Source organism: Trachurus japonicus, chromosome 22 (genome assembly GCF_045865225.1).
Source record: "Trachurus japonicus isolate A0001 chromosome 22, Traja_1.0".
NCBI lineage: Eukaryota > Metazoa > Chordata > Actinopteri > Carangiformes > Carangidae > Trachurus > Trachurus japonicus.
In genome coordinates, this window is record NC_140928.1 from 18,431,178 (window position 1) to 18,458,863 (window position 27,686).

Sequence of the window (27,686 nt, forward strand, 5' to 3'; positions counted from 1 at the left end):
ATAGCTACATACTGATTTATTTTTCACAGAGTTATGAATCGTTTTTTTAGTGGAGATGAGTGGATCACCTATCTACTGTAACTGCAGCCAGAGTCAGAGCAAGTTGACCGTCCTCATATGGCCGACTGTGAGCTACGCCTGCGTGTAGTCCGATCTACCCCCTTGAGAGTAACGACCTATGGTAACGACACGCATTGGTTCAATGGAAGCGCCTCCTGATGGCGGAATATGGGTATTGCAAAAGCGCCCAAGAACTGACAACTCTGCATTGTTGGTGAATGAGCAAGTGTGGCATTTTCATTAATTTAAGGACATTTATAGATCACCCACGTTAATAGCATCATTGAGGACCGTTTACAGATAAACATTAACACATAGGCGAGTAAAAAAACAAACAAACAAAAAAAAACAGTTGTCTACATTAATGTTTCAATCTACATTTTGTAATAAACAAATTATAAGTATAATTTGATATGACCAAGATACCTAAAAACAAAAACACGGCCGTTTTCATCAATTTACAAGCAAGTGGGCACCACACATACATTGGAGTGAATGAGTTTTCTGGGCGCTTTTGCAATACCCATATCCTGCCACTCGGGGAGCAAAACCCTTACCACGGGAGTCAATGGTGGTGTCGTTCTTTTCCAGTGCTCTAGAGGGGACAACCACGTCACGACTGAAACACTTAAACAAGGATAACGTCAAATTGGCAAAAAACAAAACAAAACGTCAAACTGGCTACGATTTCATTTGATTTATGTTGCCAATGTTAACTCTTCATGTTAATGAGTGAATTTCACACCCACACGACACACACATTGGCCATTATTGTTATTATTTATAAAATAAAATAAAGTAAGGGCTTAGTTTCATCCTTATTTAGATTACCGGATTGATACTGTACAAACAGCTTGTTGAAATGTGAAAAATACTATTGGCACAGATTTCTTTTTCTTCATTAGACATTTTATAGGAAATGTGCATTCCTTTTTTAGACAAAAAGAGCAGTTGCTTGGTGGTAAGTTCTTGTACTACTCTCTCTTGTTTGTAGAGAAGTTGATCAGAAAGAGAACAGGACAGAGAAACTGGCTTCTCAGAGTGACCAGGCTGACACAAGAATACACTGTTGGATGACAATATCTGGACAGAAAGATACAAACTTACACCAACATGATAACAACACAGTTTAAAGCACTGAACATAAAAACAATGTGTTTTGTTGTTTGCCTCCTCAAACAAATGAGAGATGCGGACATCTGAGCTGAGGATAGTTGGTCTGGCCATGACAGAAGCAACAAGAGAGACAGACTGATAAACTCTACTCGGGGTAAATGATCTGAAACTAATTACTCCTAAGTGGAAAAGTAAAGGCTAAACTAAATCTGCTATCCCCCTCAGTCCCTTGTAGAACTAGTTGAGAGACCATGTTGCCGTCCCGCACAATGCATAAACACTTCTGATATTTGAGGCAGAGGCAGCACTCTAGTTGTCCACCAGCTTGACTGCTGTCTCTTCAGGCAGGTCCTTAACATGCAGACCCAGAACCAAAACCCAGACGCCAGCCATCGGCCTAAGCTGGCCCAATAAACTCTTCTTATTCTGTTCACTCAGTTAAAATGCTAGCTATATGGCCATACAGTCCTGACTGGGGTCTAATTGGGATTCAAACCCCAGCCTCCCAGTCCAAAATCAAAGGCATTAGGTTTTGTTTTGATCAGGTCAATACCGAATGGCCAGACTGCATGTCCAGGTTATGCTTTACACATCCTAGCTGTGCCTGTTCGCCTTCATTGCCTTCTATTTCTTTTAACTCACATAACTGACAAAGACAATGCTTTTCTTAAGTGCCAATACCCCGTTCTGTGATTTCTGGGGGCTGTGGTCACCTAGTCATGTCATCACAGAACAGGTAGGCCTACACCTTGCAGATAGACTGGCTCTGATCCCCTGTGATATCATATTGTACATGTGTCCTCCTCCTGCCCCTTGACCTGCAGCCACAGGACTGTGGATGGTTCATAGACACTGATCAGATTCAAGGGCTGCAGATATCACCTAGATTGGATGTTCTATGGGGGGAGTAAATGAATGAAAAGATGAAGTGTATTAGGTTAGCGTCTTATGAAGCTCTACACTACCCTCTTGTGGCGAAATAAGCCATAATTCTTTATTCATCTCATTTCCTCCATGGGGAGTACTAGAAGTCCATGGATCAGGTAATAATGCATTTGTTCATTCTGGATAGAAAAATAAAACACTTTATAGGGTATTGCCCATTTGCCCTATTTGTGCTACACATGTTGACATTTATGAGCTTGTTCTTTATAGCTTATACTTTCTGCATTTTCTACATGATGTACAATGAAAATGGGACAAGGAAATCAATGGCTTGAAAGAGTAAAAGTTGACATCATTGTTTTAGCAGTGAACATTAAAGTAGCTATCTATCACTGAAAGTTTTTAATACCACTAAATAGGAATATGTCAGACACAGGTCAACAGTACGGCGTTGAGCAGTTTACTCAGGAGTTGGTTTGGATCAGAAATAGAGTATAAACAGACAGAATAGCCTACTGAATTTACAAGGTGGATAAAATGCCAACTTGCATAATTGTAGAAATAAGCAACAAGTGACAAGTTCACCATCTCAACTTAATGAATAAAATTTGTTAAAAGAGTTGAATAATATAGTGAGATTAATGGAAAATGTAATTTATTAATTTTTTGATAGCATCTTATCTAATTACCATCACGGGGCGACACCAGTAGGTAGTAGCTCCATAAAGTAGGCTCACTGTCGACCAAGGTACGTTTTATCAGTCTGTTTTCTGGGAATAATTGACATAAGGAGAAACCAGAAACAAGCCGTTTTTTCGTTTTTTCGTTTTGGAAAAAAAAACGGAAATCAAAATTTCAGTTCGTTTTCTCGTTTTTGGTTCTTATTTAACAAAACGACTTTACCACTCAATATTTTGTTTCCGTGGGTGGGCGGGTCCTAGTGTGCTTCCTTGCCCTGTGCCCTTCAAAATAAAAGTTCCTCAATTTTACTGTAGGCTAGGCTACAGACACTAGCAGACATAGAGGACCCCATCACCCACAGTTAAGACTGACACGGCTTCAAATAACAATAATAGTAGGCTATTCATAATGAAAATGAGAACTTATGAAGTTATGATGACTTCAGTGTAGCCTAGTGTATGTTTAGCCACAAGGTGGCGCAGGTATTACATGTAGAGTAGATCTGAGGGCTTTACTACGACGGAGGCTCACATATCGTGTGTATTATTGAAAGCGAGGGGTGTGCCTATAGGCTATAGGCTAGTGAGTACAGAGTGTCTACTCTGTACAGTGACAAAGACTGTATAGATACAGTAACTTCGTTCAATATAGGCTATACCTAGATTAAAAATGGTTTTGATCTTTGCTCATGGCAGTTGTGACAGTCATTTTAATTTATTTATTTTTATTTAACCTTTATTTCCAGGCATAATTACTTGAGATAAAAATAATAATAATAAAAAATAAAATCTATTTTCTATTATATATAATATAACAATGTCAGCAAGCTTCACTCATTCCAGGATGTATTAGGCCTATGCTTCGTCCTATACATTCATGGAAGTCTTGTATTGTCATCCCAGGATAAAACACAAATAATGCTGTTAAAGTGCACAACAATGAGTCATTCAGAGTTACACAAACCACATGGCTAAGTTGTGAGGGTTTTGGTTGGATCACTCTTCAGGAGGTGTCAGAATGCAGGGACATAGCATTTTCTTTTGTACCAGATAATGGCTAGTGAAGCTTAGTTATTTTCATATCATGTACGGTATGTATGTGAGAAAGAACTGTTGACTGATGTGCTAATAAAAAAGTTGATAAGAGAGTTGGGCTCCTTCACTGTGGAACCAGCTCTCTCCATAGGTCAGAGATGCAGACACTCTACATTTAAGTAGACAGACCCCCCACGCCCCCCTCTCACCTTGTAGTTTGGCCTTGGCGTCCCGCACTCTCTGTGTTTCCACAGATTCTCCACAGCTCCATCCCTCTGCACCAACCACCACCTGAATCAACCCCCTTCCCCCTCGCCAGCCTGTTAAACCAGCCTGCTCAGTGGATGTGAGGGTTTAAGGGAAGAGGATGTTGTTATGATGCTCATGCTACAGTAAACCCCTTTGAGACAAACCGTTTGTAAAAACGGGCTATACAAATAAAATTGCCTTGCATTGCCTAACCCGTTTGGACTGTAATTTATATTCATGGTACTAGTTTGATCATTGACTGACTACATAAATAGTTGCACAGAGGAGATTCTTATAGGCCATTTATAAGATCTAGTTAACATCATTAAAAGTAATGTCCAAACACATTGACAAAAAAAAGAAAGAAAAAGCAAAGAGATTTTTCAGCAGCATTTTTCGTCACTTGAGAGAATGCAGCGTTTCTTTAATACAGCAATTGGTAACACTTAACCAGAGTAGGAAGGAAGCAGGTTCACAAAACATCTGGAAAGTTGAATGCATACATAATACTCCTGTCTCACATCTGCAGGTTAACAAGACATCTGGAAAGTTGAATGCATACATAATACTCTGTCTAACATCTGCAGGTTAATAAGACATCTGGAAAGTTGAATGCATACATAATACTCCTGTCTCACATCTGCAGGTTAATAAGACATCTGGAAAGTTGAATGCATACATAATACTCTGTCTAACATCTGCAGGTTAACAAGACATCTGGAAAGTTGAATGCATACATAATACTCCTGTCTCACATCTGCAGGTTAATAAGACATCTGGAAAGTTGAATGCATACATAATACTCTGTCTAACATCTGCAGGTTAACAAGACATCTGGAAAGTTGAATGCATAAATAATACTCCTGTCTCACATCTGCAGGTTAATAAGACATCTGGAAAGTTGAATGCATACATAATACTCTGTCTAACATCTGCAGGTTAACAAGACATCTGGAAAGTTGAATGCATACATAATACTCCTGTCTCACATCTGCAGGTTAACAAGACATCTGGAAAGTTGAATGCATACATAATACTCCTGTCTCACATCTGCAGGTTAACAAGACATCTGGAAACAGGCTACACATGTCTTCTCACAGTATCTATAAGATCCCTAATTGCACTTTGGAAACGGGTTGGTTCATTGTTGACCGTACTGTCAAAGAGTTCAGAGATGTTGCTGTACTGCTGTGCAAATTCATGTTCAGCTGCTCTCTGGTTTTCAGCTGTGGAGAATGGGTTTCTCCCAAACATTGACACTTGTGTCAAGGAGGACCCCACTTCCTGCAGGTAAGCATGTGCAGCTCCTGCAGCCTCTGGCAGACAATCTGCTGGCACTTTCTTTGGGCATCCACCCAGAGCCAGTTGATCTGGGATGCCCTTGCCTAAAATAAGCAAATCAAAACACAAATCATCAGGGGCTAAGGTTTGGGTAATTAACATCTTACCATCATGCATATCAATCCACCTCAGTGTCTAACCCTCGGAAGCCCTTGAAAAAAAGTTTATTCAAGTGAGCTGTTAGTAAAAAGATACAAGTATTCTGTTAACTTTTATGTTCCTATGCTTGGCTATACAGAAAAGTATTTGGCTTCAATTTTCAGTACAAGGAAATAACTTAATCCATTTAATATACAGGTCAAAAGTTTGGACACACTCAATGCATTTCCTTTATTTTCATGACTATTTACATTGTAGATTACATTCTCAGGTTCACCACTTGAAGCTCACCAAGAGAATGCCAAGAGTGTGCAAAGCAGTAATCAGAGCAAAGGGTGGCTACTTTGAAGAAACTAGAATTGGTGGAGGCAGAGATAGAGGAGGAGGAGGAAGAAGGAGAGGAAGAAGAAAAGAAGAAAGAGAAGACAAAGAAGAAAAGACGTGTTTTCAGTTATTTTACACTTTTTTGTTAATTCCACATGTGTTCATTCATAGTTTTGGTGCCTTCAGTGAGAATCTACAATGGAAATAGTCATGAAAAAAAAGGAAACACATTGAATGAGAAGGTGTGTCCAAACTTTTGGCCTGTACTGTATATGGATCAAAAGATTTCAATCAAAAGATTAAGTACACTTGGCTTGTACTTGCGCTTAATCTATAAATTATTTTACAGACCCCCACCCCACACACACACATACGTTAGATTGACAGATGATGGATCCAATATCATTGGCTGATGAATCGTGAGCAGGTTTACGTATAATCTGTGGCCTGCACTATCCAATGGGAAATCCTGGATTTAATCAAAAATAGAATTTTGCACAAAGTTTGGCCTACATTGTCTGATAGATGAGTTATTACACCAATTATATGACCCAGAGTGGGCTCAAAGTCAATTTTCATTTCTGTACAACTTTAATGATAACTTTTACCTTTTTGGTCCAAAAAATGTAAACTTCAACCCAAACCTTGCAAAGGTACAAAGCAAGATGTCCCAAGTTGGTCTGACAAACAGATTGAGATGTACAGTATATTCCACCACACAGACACAGACGCAGACACAGACACAGACACAGACACAGACACACATACACATACAAACAAACATTCCTTGAATTGATAGATAGATGGCAAAACATTTATAAATAAGGCCTGGGGATGGCAAACATGATAACCAAACATCTATCAGAGACAGCGCACATTACAGTAATCAACATTTCAGGTTTTAGCCAAAATGTGTTAGAAAGAGTTAGCTGCTGAGCTCATTCTCATCTGTAGTCCGTGTGATACATTGCAAGTTCTGCCAGAATAGTTACCCTATGTGAAGCATGACAATATGATGATATGCACCCCAGCCTTGTAAATCCACACAATGATCTGGAAGCATTTGGGCATACCCAATTTGAACATTTGAATCAACCCTGTGTTAAAAGGGGGGATAAAATTAGCAACACAATATAGCCTATTCACATAGCAGGCTAAAAGGGACATTTAGATTCAGATTCAGATTCAGTGTAACTGTTGGAGACAGTATTTCATGAGTTAATGAAGTGTTTAAAAAGATTAATAAATAGACATATAAATGCATGATAATAAGAGAGTTAAAAAGAGCTTACGTTTATAAATAAGTTGATAAAAATTATTTCAGTTGTGATATTTAAAAACCTTCATGTGAGGACATTTTATTTTGAAAGTGTGTGGTCACATGAGGTCTGTTGTGAGGGTGAACTGTGGGATTGTGGGTCAGAAGTAGAAAGCGGGACCACAGAGAATGGAGGCAGGAAGTCATGCCACTGAACACTCAGAGATAATTACACTGTGTTCAAGAGGCGCAAACGGTAATTGAGTTTTGTTTCATATGTATTTAATTTTGTGGTATGCTAACCTTGGATCCTGTGTGCATTCCAGGCCTGCACCATCCGGTCAAGTCCAATCTCAGCCACCTGACAGGTAAGCGTGGACACACAATACCGCGTCAAGTTGTCCTCCATGTTGAGTTCCTCCTGGTCCACAAGGTGGATGAGGGCCCTTTTCAGAGGGTAGTTTACCCTATTATTAACCTCTGGCCACATCCTTTCAACAATATGATTCTGTCATTTCAAAAGAGTAAAAACATAATGTTAAATTTAATTTCAATAATGACAATTACCATCTGCACCTAATCATAATCACTGAATAAAAATCCATTTTCTATGACAACAAAGATCAAAGAATTAGTTTAGCTGACAGGAAGTTAGCCAAAACGACCGGATCGCTTACTAAGAACCAGAGACTGGTCAACTACAGTACATAAAGCCCCTCCCTCCACCACACAGACACAAACTCCTCCAGATTAGAGACCATTTTGTAGTAGGTGCTCTACCTTTAGCTGAGTGGCAACTAGACCCCTAAACATGAGCGCAGCATCAGTTGACCCCTGACCTTTCATTTTGTTCCTCCTACTCAGCCAGATACTCATTTTAGCCTGCCCTATCAGGAAGTTGACTAAGGAGACCCTGTTGCGCTGAGCTGCTGTGTAGCGAGGTCCAAACACAAACAGCCTGTCCTCCAGAACCTCTCCCAAACCAGCCAGCATATGCTGCAACATGGAAAAAAGACGGCTCAGTCTTGGACATTCAAGCCACAAGTGCTGCAGAGATTCCTCACAATTACAGAAAAAACACTGACTCCCTGCCCTCGGATCCATATGTGCCCCATATGTGCCACATGTCTGTTTGCAGCCACGGCCCCATGCACCACCCTCCACTGCAGATCCGCAGTGCGTTTCTCTATGGGGGGTTTGTACAGGGACTTCCAGCTGCCTCTGGGAGATTAACCTGGACAAGAGGAGAGGAGAGGAGAGGAGAGGAGAAGAAGAGGAGAGGAGAAGAAGAGGAGGGGAGAGGAGAGGAGAGGAGAGGAGAGAAGAGGAGAGGAGAGAAGAGGAGAGGAGAGGAGAGGAGAGGAGAGAAGAGGAGGGGAGAGGAGAGGAGAGGAGAGGAGAGGAGAGGAGAGGAGAGGAGAGGAGAGGAGAGGAGAGGAGAGGAGAGGAGAGGAGAGGAGAGGAGAGGAGAGGAGAGGAGATTAACCTGGACAAGAGGAGAGGAGAGGAGAGGAGAGGAGAAGAAGAGGAGAGGAGAAGAAGAGGAGGGGAGAGGAGAGGGGAGGAGAGAAGAGGAGAGGAGAGAAGAGGAGAGGAGAGGAGAGGAGAGAAGAGGAGAGGAGAGGAGAGGAGAGGAGAGGAGAGGAGAGGAGAGGGCTCTGTATAACCAGATGTGTCCCCAGCAGCCTATAGCAGCTTAGCTAAAAAACGGTTCAGAGCTACTTGAACCAGCCCTAACTAACTAAAAGCCCTGTCATAAAGGAAGGTCTTAACCATAGACTTAAATGTAGTTAGAGTGTCTGCTCAGCACTGACCCCCCCCCCCTCCACATCAACGGTGAGTGTGTGGAGAGGGTCCACACCTTCCGGTTCCTCGGCGTCCTCATCTCCTCTGACTTCACCTGGACTGAAAACACCACAGCAATCATCAGGAAGGCGCAGCAGCGGTTACATTTCCTGAGAGTACTCAGGAAGTACAACCTGAACTCCTCTCTGCTGCTGGCCTTCTAACGCTCATCTATTGAAAGTATACTCACCTACTGCATCACAGTCTGGTACAGCAGCTGCACCATGGCAGACAGGGAGAGGCTTCAGAGAATCATCAAGGTGGCCCAGAAGATCATTGGCCGCCCCCTCCCCTCCCTGACGGACATCTTCACCTCCCGCTGCCTCACCAGAGCAAAAAACATCACCAAGGACAATACCCACCCTGGCTTCACTCCGTTAGACCTGTTTGCCCTCAGGAAGGCGCTACAGGTGCATCAAATCCAAAACAAATAGACCCAAGAACAGTTTCTTTCCCACAGCCATTACCACTCTGAACTCACACATGCACTGACGCACACAGACACACCCTGGACTACCTCAATACATATTGCAATACACCAAACTACCTCACATACTGTGCAATATACACAAATTCGCTGTGCTATATACTGTGCATATAATTTATTCTTATCTATTTATTTTTATTATTGAAAGTGTTTTTATATTGTATTTTTATAGTATGCTTGTTTGCACTGAAGGGGGGGGAGGGCTTAAAATTTCGTTATACAGTAGTATAATGACAATAAAGGCGTTCTGATTCTGATTCTTTGACCCATGGAGAGAGCTGGTTCCACAGTAAAGGAGCCCGGTAACTGAAGGCTCTACCTCCCAGTCTGTTTTTAGAGATACTGGGAGTCACTAACAGACCTGCGTTCTGGGAGCGGAGTGCTCTGGTAGGACAGTAAGGAATGATTAGTTCTTTCAGATAGGAGGAAGAAGAAGATAAAGCAGACAGAGAAATCAATATTATCAGATAGCAGCTGAGTAATTAAGGGAAAAGGGAAAGAGGACAATAAGCCAACTGACATGTGTTGATGATGTTTGCAGGTACGGCTCCCTTGCTGTGTCATTTCTGTAGCCTGCCAATTTCTCCTGCATGAAAAGAGTCAAGTAAAACTCTCTTCCATGGTCCACTCGTATTTGGTCCCACATTCCATGCTGTAGAACAGCACTTCTGCAAAACAGCAATACACAAGTGTTACAGTTATCAAAACAATTTGATATCTGTGTTTACATCAGCATTGTTGAAGCCAATTTTCGCTCTTGGTTAATGTAGTGATTTGGTTAATCAATAAATTAGTTACAGACAGCATTGTGTAACTGTCACCATTTTTTTTTTTTCATTTTTCAACCAAGCTTGGACTGAACACAGATGTGCGTGGAATCAGAGTCAGAGAGATACAATGTTATAACTATTTTCATTTCCATTTCAATTTATTTTATTTGATCAGAGGGACAATGTAGCCTACACTAACAGACATTCCAATGGAAAGCAAGTGCACTTGATTCTAGCCCTATGGCTAATTTCCACTGATAGTCCCCCTATTCTGAGGTTTATGATGATTTCATGTTCTAAAGCATAAAGAAACAAGTCCAAACCTTCGTACAGCCCTGTGGGAAGCTGCTGCATTGAATGCAGTCCAACATTTAACAAGAAAAATATTTTTTACAGCACGAAGCAGCAGCAGCAGCAGCACTTGTGTGCCCACATGAAAGTTCTTGCTGGGGCTTAAATAAATACCTAACAGTTAAAAAATATCTACTGTTTGCAACTACATTATGGAACATAGAGCACAAAAAGTTACCTGTACACCTCTTGATATATTGTCAGGTTATTTTTCACAGGCATAGTTGAATGGCTGACAATTTGACTGGAAAAACCGTCAACCGAAAGGACATGGGTCACCCCGAACATGACCAGTTTTTCATTCTGATCCATGTGCAGTTTGTGACCCATGTACTTGGCATTGTATGGCACTGGATTTAAGTTCCTTGATCTCTGAGTAATTAAGCAAAAAACAACAACATGTTAGGGCATTTTCACAATAACCTACACTACAAGAATCCTATTAGCGTTTCATAACACCTACCTGATGACGATCTGCATTATATGGCTCGTTAATATGTCTCAGGACACTACCAACGCGCCCCTCTGATGCTCTGATTCCTTTTGAGGACAGGTAGCCAGTCATCATTCTTCTGCCGTATGATGGTCCAGTCTGAAATTGAAGATGAACATGCATTCCTTTTTTATATTCCTATTACAAACCAATTATAATACACACATCATCTTCTTTTGGACAAATTTCTCAATGTTATTGCAAGCATTTAAGGCACATTTCTCAAGGAGTCAAGTGAGCATGCTGAGGAACATGCCCACCTCGAAGGAGCTCCCAACAGAACAACCCTAAACCTCGAAAAGTAAGTGATAAAAGTGTGATTTAGAACTTTTCTGTGGCACAGTGGTAGATCCAGCAGGCCTGTACCACGAAACGAGCTCAGCCTACCCAGGGTTACTCTCAGCCTATCTGAACCTATCCACAACACTGTCACTCCGGATCAGCGGTACCACGACGCTGGTTATCAACTCGGTAACTCAACCCTGGCTTGTCTTATTGAGAATCTGTGAACGCGCACGTATAAAGGGCGGATTCAAGGCAGCAGACAAATCACAACCATGAGCACCGACGGGTCAGAGAAAAGCGAGGTGAGTGCAACGGAGTGCACACTCTTGTGAGGAAGAAAAAAAAAAAGAAGAAGCCCGTGGTCGTGGCCCGACCCGAGTTATTAAATGTTTAATCAGTGCTGATTAAACTTGTAGAATGAATGCAGCTGGATCCGATTCTTTCCTTATATCCTGATTATTTGTGTGTCTCAGTGGCCAAACAACAGAACCATTTTATTATAGGCTATATATTTTCCACCTTTGCTGAGCATAAGGTTTGTTCTGAATTAAAGCAGATATCAGTGGAATGTTTTTGTTAATATAAGTCCTAAATAGTCCTATTTTCCGTCAGCAATCACTTACATGAAGTATTTCAGCCTAAACACGAGTCTCTCCGTCACTCTGCTCTGCTGTAACCCGAGGAGAAAATTTTCCTTGTGGGATACAAGTGTTATCCAATGAGGGGAGAGAACGGCATGAAGGGCTGTGTGTGCAGCCAAGGGATGCGCGTGAATGTGGTGACGTAGCACGAGGACCAATTGATGCCTGACAAGGGCGGGGGCTGCTAACTCATGGTGCGTTCAAGGAAACTCGTACTTTGTGTTTTTCCTTCCTGTGAAGTCATACCAGTTCGATCTGGTACGAGTTCACGGGTCGGAAGTTACGAGTGGCCGTTATAGGGAACTTTCACAGACAACAGGACGGTAAAAACACGAGCTACGGGTTACCTGGAACGCTACCAAGTTGTAGTTGTGACTTGAAGCTGTAACTTACGGTTTCAAAAGCCTGCCTTGAACACAGCATTAGCCGAAACGGCCGTGCCGATGATATCTGCTTTAAATAAAAGCCTGTCCCATATAGACGTGTGTCTCTGTAGACGGTTCCACTCGGCGCACACACACACACACACACCCTCAAAAAAAAAAAAAAAATTGGTCTGGAGAACCGGCAGTCTACCTCGTATGGATAATCAGCGTCATAATCCAACGGGTTTGATCTGTCCCGGAAAATCTGTTGTTGTGATAGACTCGTGTGTTTTCATAACGTATCATAAAGTGGATACATTCACCGCAACTCTGTCCGGAGCTTCGCTACTTTTATTTCCGTCTCCGTGGTAACAGTAACCCCCGGTACAAGGATTTCAAAATAAGAGCACACTGAATATCATAAAACATATTACAGCCATAACGCTCTTCTCACTATCTGGGCTCCGTGTTACCGGTGAGAGGACACGTGTCATTATTCCCGTACAGCTGATTGGCCGGTGGGTGGAGCATATTACTGGATTCAGATAAATCAAGCTACCCTGCCCCGGAGCAGGTTTGCCGTTCAGAGTAAGTTACCATGGTAACTCACATCGGTAATGAATCCAGCTTCGTGGTACCGGAAAGCCAGGGTTAACCCTGAAGTTACCTCGCTAAGCCAGTAATCCTGCTTCGTGGTACAGGCCTCAGTATTGGTGAGTGACAGCATAGTCATGCTGCCTTTGTGGTCTGTGCATTCCACTGGTTTATTGTTTATTCAAACAGGACAATATTGTTAGATTTAAAATAGCAAGATAAGTATGTTTGTCCCGCTATTCTTGTGCTGGATCACCATAGATGGTGAAGAGTGTCATAAGGTTGTTGTTGTTGTTGTTGTTGTCTGTGTGCTCCGTTGTGGCCTACAGTATTATTGAACTCTTTGCAGCTGTTCTCCCATTTGCTCTGAGCTTAGTTTTGTCAGCTTATGACGTGAAATATTAGCCTACATTCTTCATTTAGGCTTGTGTGATTGCTACAGTGCATGGATCTTAGGAACACATCGGCAACAAGAGAGAGCCATGTTGTTTTTCCTATTAATTGGTGGTGCACACCGTTTTTTGTTAGCCAAAATGTAAAAACGATGCTACCTGCAAGTACACTACGGTTATGTTATCACACTAATTTTATGAAAATGCTGTTCCTTACCTCATGAATTGCTTTAGCAATCTCGCTCTCCAGTTTGGAGTCCTGCACCCGTTCTCTGCCTATTCCGTTTTGCATGCAAAATCGACGTATGTTTGCTTTGGAAAATCCTTTGGTCAATCCACATTCAAGGTGGAGATGACCGGAAATTTCTTCATCAGAATAGCCGTGTCTGACCATGCTTTGAATTATTTCTCGGTAGGGTGACAAACTTGACTCCATCCTTCTTCTTCTTCTTCTTCTTCCGCTCTGCTCTGGCAGGACGTGAAATTGTTTTTCCTACTATGGCCATGCCAAGACCCGCCTTACTCCTGATGGTTTTATCTTCGATGTGAAGCACTCTGTGTATTCGTACTGAGAAGGGTGCTATATAAATAAAGTACTTACTTACTTACTTACTCCGCCTCTGATTGGCTATCACAATGCCCTCTACTCTGCCGGTTAGGTTTAGGCAAAGACGGTTGGTTTAGGCGTGTGAAGGGAGTGGTTAAGGTTAGGGTAAGATGCAAGTATAGGCTTAGCCTTGCAGAGGCAGCCAATCAGAGGCGGAGTAAGGCGGGTCTTGAAAAAAAGTATCGCTGGCAGGACCTCTTCTTCTTCGCGGGTTTTTTCACATGCGCAAAACCAATCCGCCAAAAAACCGCCACCGTCCTCTTCCGCTCCAGGTTTCCCGACTGTGCAGGATCGACAGAATAAAACTTCACAAACTGAATAAGCCTAATCGTTTGAGAAAATGGAGACGTACGTGCTGTACAGAGGGAACAAGAGAATAACACTTAAAGAGGATGATATGCGTGTCGACCGGATAGCCCGCATTTTCCAGGTAAGTAATTCAAACTTGCCAGCTTAATTTAGCCTGTCTGTAACTTACCATTTTGAGAAAAAGACACCGAACATAAGAAATAATGCAGTTGCAACAGTGCACATCAAAGATATTATTGGTACTTTTTTCAATGTTGCAAAATCAGAACTTTTTTTTTTCCTTCTAGGTCAGCATGGCTAGCCTGTATATCACCGATGCAGCCAACGTTGCTGTTTTTCCCATTGAGAGTGGGTGTTTCAGCTCGTTGGACCTGACTACCAATGGCCATTATGAAGTTCATGGAGAAGTTGGGGACACTGTAGCGACCCCGACAGCCCCAGCTCCATCGCGGCAATTTGCCTTTCGCAGTAGTCAGCCTGTGACACTGACTACTGCGAACATGAGCATGCTGGTGTCGAGATCATCAGTGAGCACGCCTCGGTCATTTCAAAGGTAGGGAGGCATTGGTGTTCTAAATTAATGTGCTTATTAAAAATGGTAATAATGGTAAAGGTAAAGTAAAGGTACTTTATTAGTCACATATACAGCTAGTACAGTGAAATTCTTTCTCTGCATTTAACCCATCCCTGAGGAGCAGTGGGCAGCCACGGTGCGGCGCCCGGGGACCAACTCCAGATTATGAGCCAGTGCCTTTGGTCAGGGGCACTGACTGGAGGATCAACCTAGCCAACATGTTTTTAGTGGTGGGGGAAACCGGAGCACCCGGAGGAAACCCACGCAGACACGGGGAGAACATGCAAACTCCACACAGAAAGGCCCTGGGCGGCCCGGGATTCGAACCCAGGACCTTCTTGCTGTGAGGCAACAGTGCTAACCACTGTGCCACCGTGCTCAACTTTACTCATTTACAATCTCTTTTTAGTAAGCAAAAAGAGCATACTGGATGTAAGTGATTTACAAATCACAAAGGTACAGAGCCTTGTGCTTTAAAGTTGTTAAAAAATACCTACTGTTCAATCAATATAAACATAGCTTCAGATTCTCAAGTATAATCACATGAGGTTGGTAGTCTAGAGTTCAATATTACTGTAAGCACTAGTTATTGGATGTAAAATTCCCTATTTATGAGAGAAGGTGGAGGAGATGATCTGAGTATGCTGCAGGTGTGCAGGATTGTGACTGCCTCAAATGTGTGTTGAACTAATATTCAAGTCAGCATGCATGGTACATTCAGAGTTTCACATGGGCTCACACTTTGGTCTGTTAGGACAACTGAATCACTGTAGTGTAGACTCCATGTTGTTATGTGGTAGCTCGGTTTGCTTCACTGTTTGTTTATGTATTACAGGTCCATTCATGTGTCAGAAATAATGGAGGGGAAGCTTGTCTCAACAAGGTTGGTTATAGTGAGATTCAATGAAGCAGAGGCAAGTGTATCTGCCATCCTGGAGAAACTGAAGGTGGCCATGGGAGACGAAGACGACTACATCCTTACTGACACACTCGGCAATGAAATTGTGGAGTCAGAAGGGACAACTGGTGAATTTTTTTTTTTTGATGTTCATACTGTATGCCAGTGGTCTGAAAGTATTGACATTGCAGTGTTTTATCTTGTTATTCTCTCTGTGTGTCTTTACTCTGCATTTCTCTCATGAAGGGTCTTTGTACTGGAGGCAGAATGCCCGAAAAACCCATGCCATTGAGAAAAACGCATTCCGGCAATGGCGTCGACGACGATCAAGTAGCAGGTATTGTTTTTTATTTTCCATCAGGCTATAATTTATTCAGGGACTTTTATTTGTTAAGACCTATCTATGCATACAACTTAATTCCTCATATAATTATTTATCAAATGGCTACAATTTCTTGATCTGCTAACGATATGCAAAATGTGCCAAATACAGAAATGACCACGTCCAAATGCTGAGGGACAATGTGGAGGCATCCCAAGGGCTGGAGGAAGTATCAAGGAAGATAACCGACTTGGTGTCCATCAGCCGTGATGTAGTTTGGCCTGAAATCAAACAGGCATTTGTCTGTTTGATTTGCAGAGGTACTGTTTCCAGTCTTTATGTTTGAATATTGCTCAGTGAAACACAGAAGTAATCTTTCGCCTTTTTTTTTCAAGAAATATTGCTTTAAAAAACTCTATTATGTTCAACCAGAACCCTTGGGCTTTTTCTGTAGTAATTTAACAACTTATATGACCTTTTCAAATTTTGATGGTCATCAGCAATCACACTGTGTTAACTTCACGGGTGACAAAAGTACACTTAAAATAATTGAGTTGAAGTTGAGATGCTTGTGTAAAAAAAAAAAGACTCTGGTAAAACTAGAAATACCGATTCAACTTCTAAAATTGTTTTTTGTGAATTGCCAGTTTATTTTTCTGAAGTTCCAATCTCAAATCAATATCAATATTTAAAATGTACGTGTCCTTTTTTCTCTCTCTCTTTTTTTTTTTTAGCTTCAATGACTCAGCCGATGTTCTCCTCCTGCTGTCGGACCCTGGTTGGGTGTAAAGTCTGTGTGGAAGAATGGAAGAAGACGTCAGATCACTGCCTTAAGTGCAGGGATGTCCAGCCCGTATATACAGAGGTGGCTGGACTCTCTGCAGCAATGGATAACTTGAGGTCCCTTCCGTAAAGGTGGCTACGCTAGCTTTGTGTTTGGTGTAGTTGAGAAGTTTCAGGGATGTTTTTATGATGTTTTAATGCGTGACAGTTATTAATTTGTTAATGTGTGACAGCTTAGTTTCACTTTGTAAAGTAGCCTACCTGCAGATGTTTATGTATGCATTCAACTTTCCAGATGCCCTGTTAACCTGCAGATGTGAGACAGGAGTATTATGTATGCATTCAACTTTCCAGATGTCTTGTTAACCTGCAGATGTGAGACAGGAGTATTATGTATGCATTCAACTTTCCAGATGTCTTGTTAACCTGCAGATGTGAGACAGGAGTATTATGTATGCATTCAACTTTCCAGATGTCTTGTTAACCTGCAGATGTGAGACAGGAGTATTATGTATGCATTCAACTTTCCAGATGTCTTATTAACCTGCAGATGTTAGACAGAGTATTATGTATGCATTCAACTTTCCAGATGTCTTATTAACCTGCAGATGTGAGACAGGAGTATTATGTATGCATTCAACTTTCCAGATGTCTTATTAACCTGCAGATGTGAGACAGGAGTATTATGTATGCATTCAACTTTCCAGATGTCTTGTTAACCTGCAGATGTGAGACAGGAGTATTATGTATGCATTCAACTTTCCAGATGTCTTATTAACCTGCAGATGTTAGACAGAGTATTATGTATGCATTCAACTTTCCAGATGTCTTGTTAACCTGCAGATGTGAGACAGGAGTATTATGTATGCATTCAACTTTCCAGATGTCTTGTTAACCTGCAGATGTGAGACAGGAGTATTATGTATGCATTCAACTTTCCAGATGTCTTGTTAACCTGCAGATGTGAGACAGGAGTATTATGTATGCATTCAACTTTCCAGATGTCTTATTAACCTGCAGATGTTAGACAGAGTATTATGTATGCATTCAACTTTCCAGATGTCTTATTAACCTGCAGATGTGAGACAGGAGTATTATGTATGCATTCAACTTTCCAGATGTCTTATTAACCTGCAGATGTGAGACAGGAGTATTATGTATGCATTCAACTTTCCAGATGTCTTGTTAACCTGCAGATGTGAGACAGGAGTATTATGTATGCATTCAACTTTCCAGATGTCTTATTAACCTGCAGATGTTAGACAGAGTATTATGTATGCATTCAACTTTCCAGATGTCTTGTTAACCTGCAGATGTGAGACAGGAGTATTATGTATGCATTCAACTTTCCAGATGTTTTGTGAACCTGCTTCCTTCCTACTCTGGTTAAGTGTTACCAATTGCTGTATTAAAGAAACGCTGCATTCTCTCAAGTGACGAAAAATGCTGCTGAAAAATCTCTTTGCTTTTTCTTTCTTTTTTTTGTCAATGTGTTTGGACATTACTTTTAATGATGTTAACTAGATCTTATAAATGGCCTATAAGAATCTCCTCTGTGCAACTATTTATGTAGTCAGTCAATGATCAAACTAGTACCATGAATATAAATTACAGTCCAAACGGGTTAGGCAATGCAAGGCAATTTTATTTGTATAGCCCGTTTTTACAAACGGTTTGTCTCAAAGGGGTTTACTGTAGCATGAGCATCATAACAACATCCTCTTCCCTTAAACCCTCACATCCACTGAGCAGGCTGGTTTAACAGGCTGGCGAGGGGGAAGGGGGTTGATTCAGGTGGTGGTTGGTGCAGAGGGATGGAGCTGTGGAGAATCTGTGGAAACACAGAGAGTGCGGGACGCCAAGGCCAAACTACAAGGTGAGAGGGGGGCGTGGGGGGTCTGTCTACTTAAATGTAGAGTGTCTGCATCTCTGACCTATGGAGAGAGCTGGTTCCACAGTGAAGGAGCCCAACTCTCTTATCAACTTTTTTATTAGCACATCAGTCAACAGTTCTTTCTCACATACATACCGTACATGATATGAAAATAACTAAGCTTCACTAGCCATTATCTGGTACAAAAGAAAATGCTATGTCCCTGCATTCTCTAAGCTATGGTACAATAAGGACACCTCCTGAAGAGTGATCCAACCAAAACCCTCACAACTTAGCCATGTGGTTTGTGTAACTCTGAATGACTCATTGTTGTGCACTTTAACAGCATTATTTGTGTTTTATCCTGGGATGACAATACAAGACTTCCATGAATGTATAGGACGAAGCATAGGCCTAATACATCCTGGAATGAGTGAAGCTTGCTGACATTGTTATATTATATATAATAGAAAATAGATTTTATTTTTTATTATTATTATTTTTATCTCAAGTAATTATGCCTGGAAATAAAGGTTAAATAAAAATAAATAAATTAAAATGACTGTCACAACTGCCATGAGCAAAGATCAAAACCATTTTTAATCTAGGTATAGCCTATATTGAACGAAGTTACTGTAACTATACAGTCTTTGTCACTGTACAGAGTAAACACTCTGTACTCACTAGCCTATAGCCTATAGGCACACCCCTCGCTTTCAATAATACACACGATATGTGAGCCTCCGTCGTAGTAAAGCCCTCAGATCTACTCTACATGTAATACCTGCGCCACCTTGTGGCTAAACATACACTAGGCTACACTGAAGTCATCATAACTTCATAAGTTCTCATTTTCATTATGAATACCGTATTTCCTCTAATAGTAGCCGGTATCTATTTAATAGCCGGGTCTGTTATAATGGCCGGGGGCGTGGTTTACACGAACAAATAAAGGCCGGCCCCAAATACAGGCCGGGTCAATGGGAAAAAAACAAACAAACAGAAAAAACCTGAATTTCAGTCACTGTGGATGCACTGGTCTCAGGCGGCCAAACACGGATGCAGTAACCCACAAGTGCCAGCAGATGGCAGTAGCTAGATCTGAAGTGCCACATGAACCCACGCTTCAAGGAAACAGTCACTGACAACTCGACCGAAGAGAGCTTTAGCAGCATGGCGTGTCACTACCCGATTTGCGACGCTACCCGATCTGTGACAAATTCACGGCATTCATGGTCATTCATGGTCATTCATTCTGACCACTTGTGCTCCAGCGTTTATTAGCCTAATCCTGTCCAGCTGATTGCTGCTGTTGCGGTACCTGCTACAGTAATGTGTAAAAAAATATAATTAATTGTAGGCAGAATGAAAACTGAGCACGGTAACTGTCAAATTTGAGCACCAGCATGAAACAGAGGAAGAAATAATAGCCTCTCTCAAATATAAGCCGGTCTCCAATACAGGCCGGTTCCCCTGGGCAGCTAAAGTAAATAAAGGCCTCGGCCTCTATTAGAGGAAATACGGTAGCCTACTATTATTGTTATTTGAAGCCGTGTCAGTCTTGGCTGTGGGTGATGGGATCCTCTATGTCTGCTAGTGTCTGTAGCCTAGCCTACAGTAATATTTTTGTCGACATTATTAAATTGAGGAACTTTTATTTTGAAGGGCACAGGGCAAGGAAGCACACTAGGACCCGCCCACCCACGGAAACAAAATATTGAGTGGTAAAGTCGTTTTGTTAAATAAGAACCAAAAACGAGAAAACGAACTGAAATTTTGATTTCCGTTTTTTTTTTCCAAAACGAAAAAACGAAAAAACGGCTTGTTTCTGGTTCCTCCTTATGTCAATTATTCCCAGAAAACAGACTGATAAAACGTACCTTGGTCGTCAAGGCTGTCCTATTTCCTGTTTCTTATTTTTGGTTGTTGCCGAACTTCTATTTTTAAACATTTCACACAACCCAGGTATTCAAGGTTTAACAATATTCAGTCGAGAGGTAAAGATTTCACAGCTGGCTGATGACACGGTTTTATTTCTCAAAGATAAAATGCAAATACAAGCTGCACTACAGGTGACTGGTGAATTTTCAGAAGCCTCAGGTCTTAAACTTAATATCAACAAGAGTGAGATTTTATGTTTATATGAGACGAATGAACAACATATGTTTAATGACCAAGGTACGTTTTATCAGTCTGTTTTCTGGGAATAATTGACATAAGGAGGAACCAGAAACAAGCCGTTTTTTCGTTTTTTCGTTTTGGAAAAAAAAACGGAAATCAAAATTTCAGTTCGTTTTCTCGTTTTTGGTTCTTATTTAACAAAACGACTTTACCACTCAATATTTTGTTTCCGTGGGTGGGCGGGTCCTAGTGTGCTTCCTTGCCCTGTGCCCTTCAAAATAAAAGTTCCTCAATTTAATAATGTCGACAAAAATATTACTGTAGGCTAGGCTACAGACACTAGCAGACATAGAGGATCCCATCACCCACAGCCAAGACTGACACGGCTTCAAATAACAATAATAGTAGGCTACCGTATTTCCTCTAATAGAGGCCGAGGCCTTTATTTACTTTAGCTGCCCAGGGGAACCGGCCTGTATTGGAGACCGGCTTATATTTGAGAGAGGCTATTATTTCTTCCTCTGTTTCATGCTGGTGCTCAAATTTGACAGTTACCGTGCTCAGTTTTCATTCTGCCTACAATTAATTATATTTTTTTACACATTACTGTAGCAGGTACCGCAACAGCAGCAATCAGCTGGACAGGATTAGGCTAATAAACGCTGGAGCACAAGTGGTCAGAATGAATGACCATGAATGACCATGAATGCCGTGAATTTGTCACAGATCGGGTAGCGTCGCAAATCGGGTAGTGACACGCCATGCTGCTAAAGCTCTCTTCGGTCGAGTTGTCAGTGACTGTTTCCTTGAAGCGTGGGTTCATGTGGCACTTCAGATCTAGCTACTGCCATCTGCTGGCACTTGTGGGTTACTGCATCCGTGTTTGGCCGCCTGAGACCAGTGCATCCACAGTGACTGAAATTCAGGTTTTTTCTGTTTGTTTGTTTTTTTCCCATTGACCCGGCCTGTATTTGGGGCCGGCCTTTATTTGTTCGTGTAAACCACGCCCCCGGCCATTATAACAGACCCGGCTATTAAATAGATACCGGCTACTATTAGAGGAAATACGGTATTCATAATGAAAATGAGAACTTATGAAGTTATGATGACTTCAGTGTAGCCTAGTGTATGTTTAGCCACAAGGTGGCGCAGGTATTACATGTAGAGTAGATCTGAGGGCTTTACTACGACGGAGGCTCACATATCGTGTGTATTATTGAAAGCGAGGGGTGTGCCTATAGGCTATAGGCTAGTGAGTACAGAGTGTTTACTCTGTACAGTGACAAAGACTGTATAGTTACAGTAACTTCGTTCAATATAGGCTATACCTAGATTAAAAATGGTTTTGATCTTTGCTCATGGCAGTTGTGACAGTCATTTTAATTTATTTATTTTTATTTAACCTTTATTTCCAGGCATAATTACTTGAGATAAAAATAATAATAATAAAAAATAAAATCTATTTTCTATTATATATAATATAACAATGTCAGCAAGCTTCACTCATTCCAGGATGTATTAGGCCTATGCTTCGTCCTATACATTCATGGAAGTCTTGTATTGTCATCCCAGGATAAAACACAAATAATGCTGTTAAAGTGCACAACAATGAGTCATTCAGAGTTACACAAACCACATGGCTAAGTTGTGAGGGTTTTGGTTGGATCACTCTTCAGGAGGTGTCCTTATTGTACCATAGCTTAGAGAATGCAGGGACATAGCATTTTCTTTTGTACCAGATAATGGCTAGTGAAGCTTAGTTATTTTCATATCATGTACGGTATGTATGTGAGAAAGAACTGTTGACTGATGTGCTAATAAAAAAGTTGATAAGAGAGTTGGGCTCCTTCACTGTGGAACCAGCTCTCTCCATAGGTCAGAGATGCAGACACTCTACATTTAAGTAGACAGACCCCCCACGCCCCCCTCTCACCTTGTAGTTTGGCCTTGGCGTCCCGCACTCTCTGTGTTTCCACAGATTCTCCACAGCTCCATCCCTCTGCACCAACCACCACCTGAATCAACCCCCTTCCCCCTCGCCAGCCTGTTAAACCAGCCTGCTCAGTGGATGTGAGGGTTTAAGGGAAGAGGATGTTGTTATGATGCTCATGCTACAGTAAACCCCTTTGAGACAAACCGTTTGTAAAAACGGGCTATACAAATAAAATTGCCTTGCATTGCCTAACCCGTTTGGACTGTAATTTATATTCATGGTACTAGTTTGATCATTGACTGACTACATAAATAGTTGCACAGAGGAGATTCTTATAGGCCATTTATAAGATCTAGTTAACATCATTAAAAGTAATGTCCAAACACATTGACAAAAAAAAGAAAGAAAAAGCAAAGAGATTTTTCAGCAGCATTTTTCGTCACTTGAGAGAATGCAGCGTTTCTTTAATACAGCAATTGGTAACACTTAACCAGAGTAGGAAGGAAGCAGGTTCACAAAACATCTGGAAAGTTGAATGCATACATAATACTCCTGTCTCACATCTGCAGGTTAACAAGACATCTGGAAAGTTGAATGCATACATAATACTCTGTCTAACATCTGCAGGTTAATAAGACATCTGGAAAGTTGAATGCATACATAATACTCCTGTCTCACATCTGCAGGTTAACAAGACATCTGGAAAGTTGAATGCATACATAATACTCCTGTCTCACATCTGCAGGTTAATAAGACATCTGGAAAGTTGAATGCATACATAATACTCCTGTCTCACATCTGCAGGTTAATAAGACATCTGGAAAGTTGAATGCATACATAATACTCTGTCTAACATCTGCAGGTTAATAAGACATCTGGAAAGTTGAATGCATACATAATACTCCTGTCTCACATCTGCAGGTTAACAAGACATCTGGAAAGTTGAATGCATACATAATACTCCTGTCTCACATCTGCAGGTTAACAAGACATCTGGAAAGTTGAATGCATACATAATACTCCTGTCTCACATCTGCAGGTTAACAAGACATCTGGAAAGTTGAATGCATACATAATACTCTGTCTAACATCTGCAGGTTAATAAGACATCTGGAAAGTTGAATGCATACATAATACTCCTGTCTCACATCTGCAGGTTAACAAGACATCTGGAAAGTTGAATGCATACATAATACTCCTGTCTCACATCTGCAGGTTAATAAGACATCTGGAAAGTTGAATGCATACATAATACTCCTGTCTCACATCTGCAGGTTAATAAGACATCTGGAAAGTTGAATGCATACATAATACTCTGTCTAACATCTGCAGGTTAATAAGACATCTGGAAAGTTGAATGCATACATAATACTCCTGTCTCACATCTGCAGGTTAACAAGACATCTGGAAAGTTGAATGCATACATAATACTCCTGTCTCACATCTGCAGGTTAACAAGACATCTGGAAAGTTGAATGCATACATAATACTCCTGTCTCACATCTGCAGGTTAACAAGACATCTGGAAAGTTGAATGCATACATAATACTCCTGTCTCACATCTGCAGGTTAACAGGGCATCTGGAAAGTTGAATGCATACATAAACATCTGCAGGTAGGCTACTTTACAAAGTGAAACTAAGCTGTCACACATTAACAAATTAATAACTGTCACGCATTAAAACATCATAAAAACATCCCTGAAACTTCTCAACTACACCAAACACAAAGCTAGCGTAGCCACCTTTACGGAAGGGACCTCAAGTTATCCATTGCTGCAGAGAGTCCAGCCACCTCTGTATATACGGGCTGGACATCCCTGCACTTAAGGCAGTGATCTGACGTCTTCTTCCATTCTTCCACACAGACTTTACACCCGACCAGGGTCCGACAGCAGGAGGAGAACATCGGCTGAGTCATTGAAGCTAAAAAAAAAAAAGAGAGAGAGAAAAAAGGACACGTACATTTTAAATATTGATATTGATTTGAGATTGGAACTTCAGAAAAATAAACTGGCAATTCACAAAAAACAATTTTAGAAGTTGAATCGGTATTTCTAGTTTTACCAGAGTCTTTTTTTTTTTACACAAGCATCTCAACTTCAACTCAATTATTTTAAGTGTACTTTTGTCACCCGTGAAGTTAACACAGTGTGATTGCTGATGACCATCAAAATTTGAAAAGGTCATATAAGTTGTTAAATTACTACAGAAAAAGCCCAAGGGTTCTGGTTGAACATAATAGAGTTTTTTAAAGCAATATTTCTTGAAAAAAAAAGGCGAAAGATTACTTCTGTGTTTCACTGAGCAATATTCAAACATAAAGACTGGAAACAGTACCTCTGCAAATCAAACAGACAAATGCCTGTTTGATTTCAGGCCAAACTACATCACGGCTGATGGACACCAAGTCGGTTATCTTCCTTGATACTTCCTCCAGCCCTTGGGATGCCTCCACATTGTCCCTCAGCATTTGGACGTGGTCATTTCTGTATTTGGCACATTTTGCATATCGTTAGCAGATCAAGAAATTGTAGCCATTTGATAAATAATTATATGAGGAATTAAGTTGTATGCATAGATAGGTCTTAACAAATAAAAGTCCCTGAATAAATTATAGCCTGATGGAAAATAAAAAACAATACCTGCTACTTGATCGTCGTCGACGCCATTGCCGGAATGCGTTTTTTCTCAATGGCATGGGTTTTTCGGGCATTCTGCCTCCAGTACAAAGACCCTTCATGAGAGAAATGCAGAGTAAAGACACACAGAGAGAATAACAAGATAAAACACTGCAATGTCAATACTTTCAGACCACTGGCATACAGTATGAACATCAAAAAAAAAAAATTCACCAGTTGTCCCTTCTGACTCCACAATTTCATTGCCGAGTGTGTCAGTAAGGATGTAGTCGTCTTCGTCTCCCATGGCCACCTTCAGTTTCTCCAGGATGGCAGATACACTTGCCTCTGCTTCATTGAATCTCACTATAACCAACCTTGTTGAGACAAGCTTCCCCTCCATTATTTCTGACACATGAATGGACCTGTAATACATAAACAAACAGTGAAGCAAACCGAGCTACCACATAACAACATGGAGTCTACACTACAGTGATTCAGTTGTCCTAACAGACCAAAGTGTGAGCCCATGTGAAACTCTGAATGTACCATGCATGCTGACTTGAATATTAGTTCAACACACATTTGAGGCAGTCACAATCCTGCACACCTGCAGCATACTCAGATCATCTCCTCCACCTTCTCTCATAAATAGGGAATTTTACATCCAATAACTAGTGCTTACAGTAATATTGAACTCTAGACTACCAACCTCATGTGATTATACTTGAGAATCTGAAGCTATGTTTATATTGATTGAACAGTAGGTATTTTTTAACAACTTTAAAGCACAAGGCTCTGTACCTTTGTGATTTGTAAATCACTTACATCCAGTATGCTCTTTTTGCTTACTAAAAAGAGATTGTAAATGAGTAAAGTTGAGCACGGTGGCACAGTGGTTAGCACTGTTGCCTCACAGCAAGAAGGTCCTGGGTTCGAATCCGGGCCGCCCAGGGCCTTTCTGTGTGGAGTTTGCATGTTCTCCCGTGTCTGCGTGGGTTTCCTCCGGGTGCTCCGGTTTCCCCCACCACTAAAAACATGTTGGCTAGGTTGATCCTCCAGTCAGTGCCCCTGACCAAAGGCACTGGCTCATAATCTGGAGTTGGTCCCGGGCGCCGCACCGTGGCTGCCCACTGCTCCTCAGGGATGGGTTAAATGCAGAGAAAGAATTTCACTGTACTAGCTGTATATGTGACTAATAAAGTACCTTTACTTTACCTTTACCATTATTACCATTTTTAATAAGCACATTAATTTAGAACACCAATGCCTCCCTACCTTTGAAATGACCGAGGCGTGCTCACTGATGATCTCGACACCAGCATGCTCATGTTCGCAGTAGTCAGTGTCACAGGCTGACTACTGCGAAAGGCAAATTGCCGCGATGGAGCTGGGGCTGTCGGGGTCGCTACAGTGTCCCCAACTTCTCCATGAACTTCATAATGGCCATTGGTAGTCAGGTCCAACGAGCTGAAACACCCACTCTCAATGGGAAAAACAGCAACGTTGGCTGCATCGGTGATATACAGGCTAGCCATGCTGACCTAGAAGGAAAAAAAAAAGTTCAGATTTTGCAACATTGAAAAAAGTATCAATAATATCTTTGATGTGCACTGTTGCAACTGCATTATTTCTTATGTTCGGTGTCTTTTTCTCAAAATGGTAAGTTACAGACAGGCTAAATTAAGCTGGCAAGTTTGAATTACTTACCTGGAAAATGCGGGCTATCCGGTCGACACGCATATCATCCTCTTTAAGTGTTATTCTCTTGTTCCCTCTGTACAGCACGTACGTCTCCATTTTCTCAAACGATTAGGCTTATTCAGTTTGTGAAGTTTTATTCTGTCGATCCTGCACAGTCGGGAAACCTGGAGCGGAAGAGGACGGTGGCGGTTTTTTGGCGGATTGGTTTTGCGCATGTGAAAAAACCCGCGAAGAAGAAGAGGTCCTGCCAGCGATACTTTTTTTCAAGACCCGCCTTACTCCGCCTCTGATTGGCTGCCTCTGCAAGGCTAAGCCTATACTTGCATCTTACCCTAACCTTAACCACTCCCTTCACACGCCTAAACCAACCGTCTTTGCCTAAACCTAACCGGCAGAGTAGAGGGCATTGTGATAGCCAATCAGAGGCGGAGTAAGTAAGTAAGTAAGTACTTTATTTATATAGCACCCTTCTCAGTACGAATACACAGAGTGCTTCACATCGAAGATAAAACCATCAGGAGTAAGGCGGGTCTTGGCATGGCCATAGTAGGAAAAACAATTTCACGTCCTGCCAGAGCAGAGCGGAAGAAGAAGAAGAAGAAGAAGGATGGAGTCAAGTTTGTCACCCTACCGAGAAATAATTCAAAGCATGGTCAGACACGGCTATTCTGA

At 41.4% G+C, this 27,686-nt stretch overlaps 2 protein-coding genes and 1 pseudogene across 2 annotated transcripts; 1 reads left to right on the forward strand and 2 right to left on the reverse strand.

Annotated features, from left to right (window-relative positions):
• Nucleotides 1-5,010: 5,010 nt before the first annotated feature.
• On the reverse strand, nt 5,011-10,025 carry LOC146963896 (uncharacterized). The gene is made up of 4 exons (XM_085768027.1): nt 9,900-10,025; nt 7,351-7,555; nt 5,124-5,410; nt 5,011-5,016 (listed from the first exon to the last, which is right to left on the reverse strand). The coding sequence occupies exons 1-4, from the start codon at nt 10,023-10,025 to the stop codon at nt 5,011-5,013; spliced, it is 624 nt and encodes a 207-aa protein (XP_085624153.1).
• A 4,192-nt stretch (nt 10,026-14,217) lies between these two features.
• On the forward strand, nt 14,218-16,893 carry LOC146963897 (uncharacterized). Its single transcript, XM_085767531.1, has 6 exons — nt 14,218-14,307; nt 14,474-14,739; nt 15,596-15,786; nt 15,905-15,995; nt 16,152-16,300; nt 16,715-16,893. The coding sequence occupies exons 1-6, from the start codon at nt 14,218-14,220 to the stop codon at nt 16,891-16,893; spliced, it is 966 nt and encodes a 321-aa protein (XP_085623657.1).
• Nucleotides 16,894-24,436: 7,543 nt separating this feature from the next.
• On the reverse strand, nt 24,437-27,110 carry LOC146963898 (uncharacterized; annotated as a pseudogene).
• Nucleotides 27,111-27,686: the final 576 nt, after the last annotated feature.

Bases quoted from the DNA above. Each gene is read 5' to 3' on its own strand.
- LOC146963897 (XM_085767531.1), top strand. From the start codon at position 14,218: ATGGAGACGTACGTGCTGTACAGAGGGAACAAGAGAATAACACTTAAA. The intron at 14,740-15,595 runs GTAGGGAGGCAT...TATGTATTACAG, and splicing joins ACGCCTCGGTCATTTCAAAG to GTCCATTCATGTGTCAGAAA. The intron at 15,787-15,904 runs GTGAATTTTTTT...TCTCTCATGAAG, and splicing joins GGAGTCAGAAGGGACAACTG to GGTCTTTGTACTGGAGGCAG.
- LOC146963896 (XM_085768027.1), bottom strand. From the start codon at position 10,025: ATGTGGGACCAAATACGAGTGGACCATGGAAGAGAGTTTTACTTGACT. The intron at 7,556-9,899 runs GTCAGTTGGCTT...TTGAAATGACAG, and splicing joins TGCAAACATCATCAACACAT to AATCATATTGTTGAAAGGAT. The intron at 5,411-7,350 runs GTTAGCATACCA...TGCTTATTTTAG, and splicing joins GAATGCACACAGGATCCAAG to GCAAGGGCATCCCAGATCAA.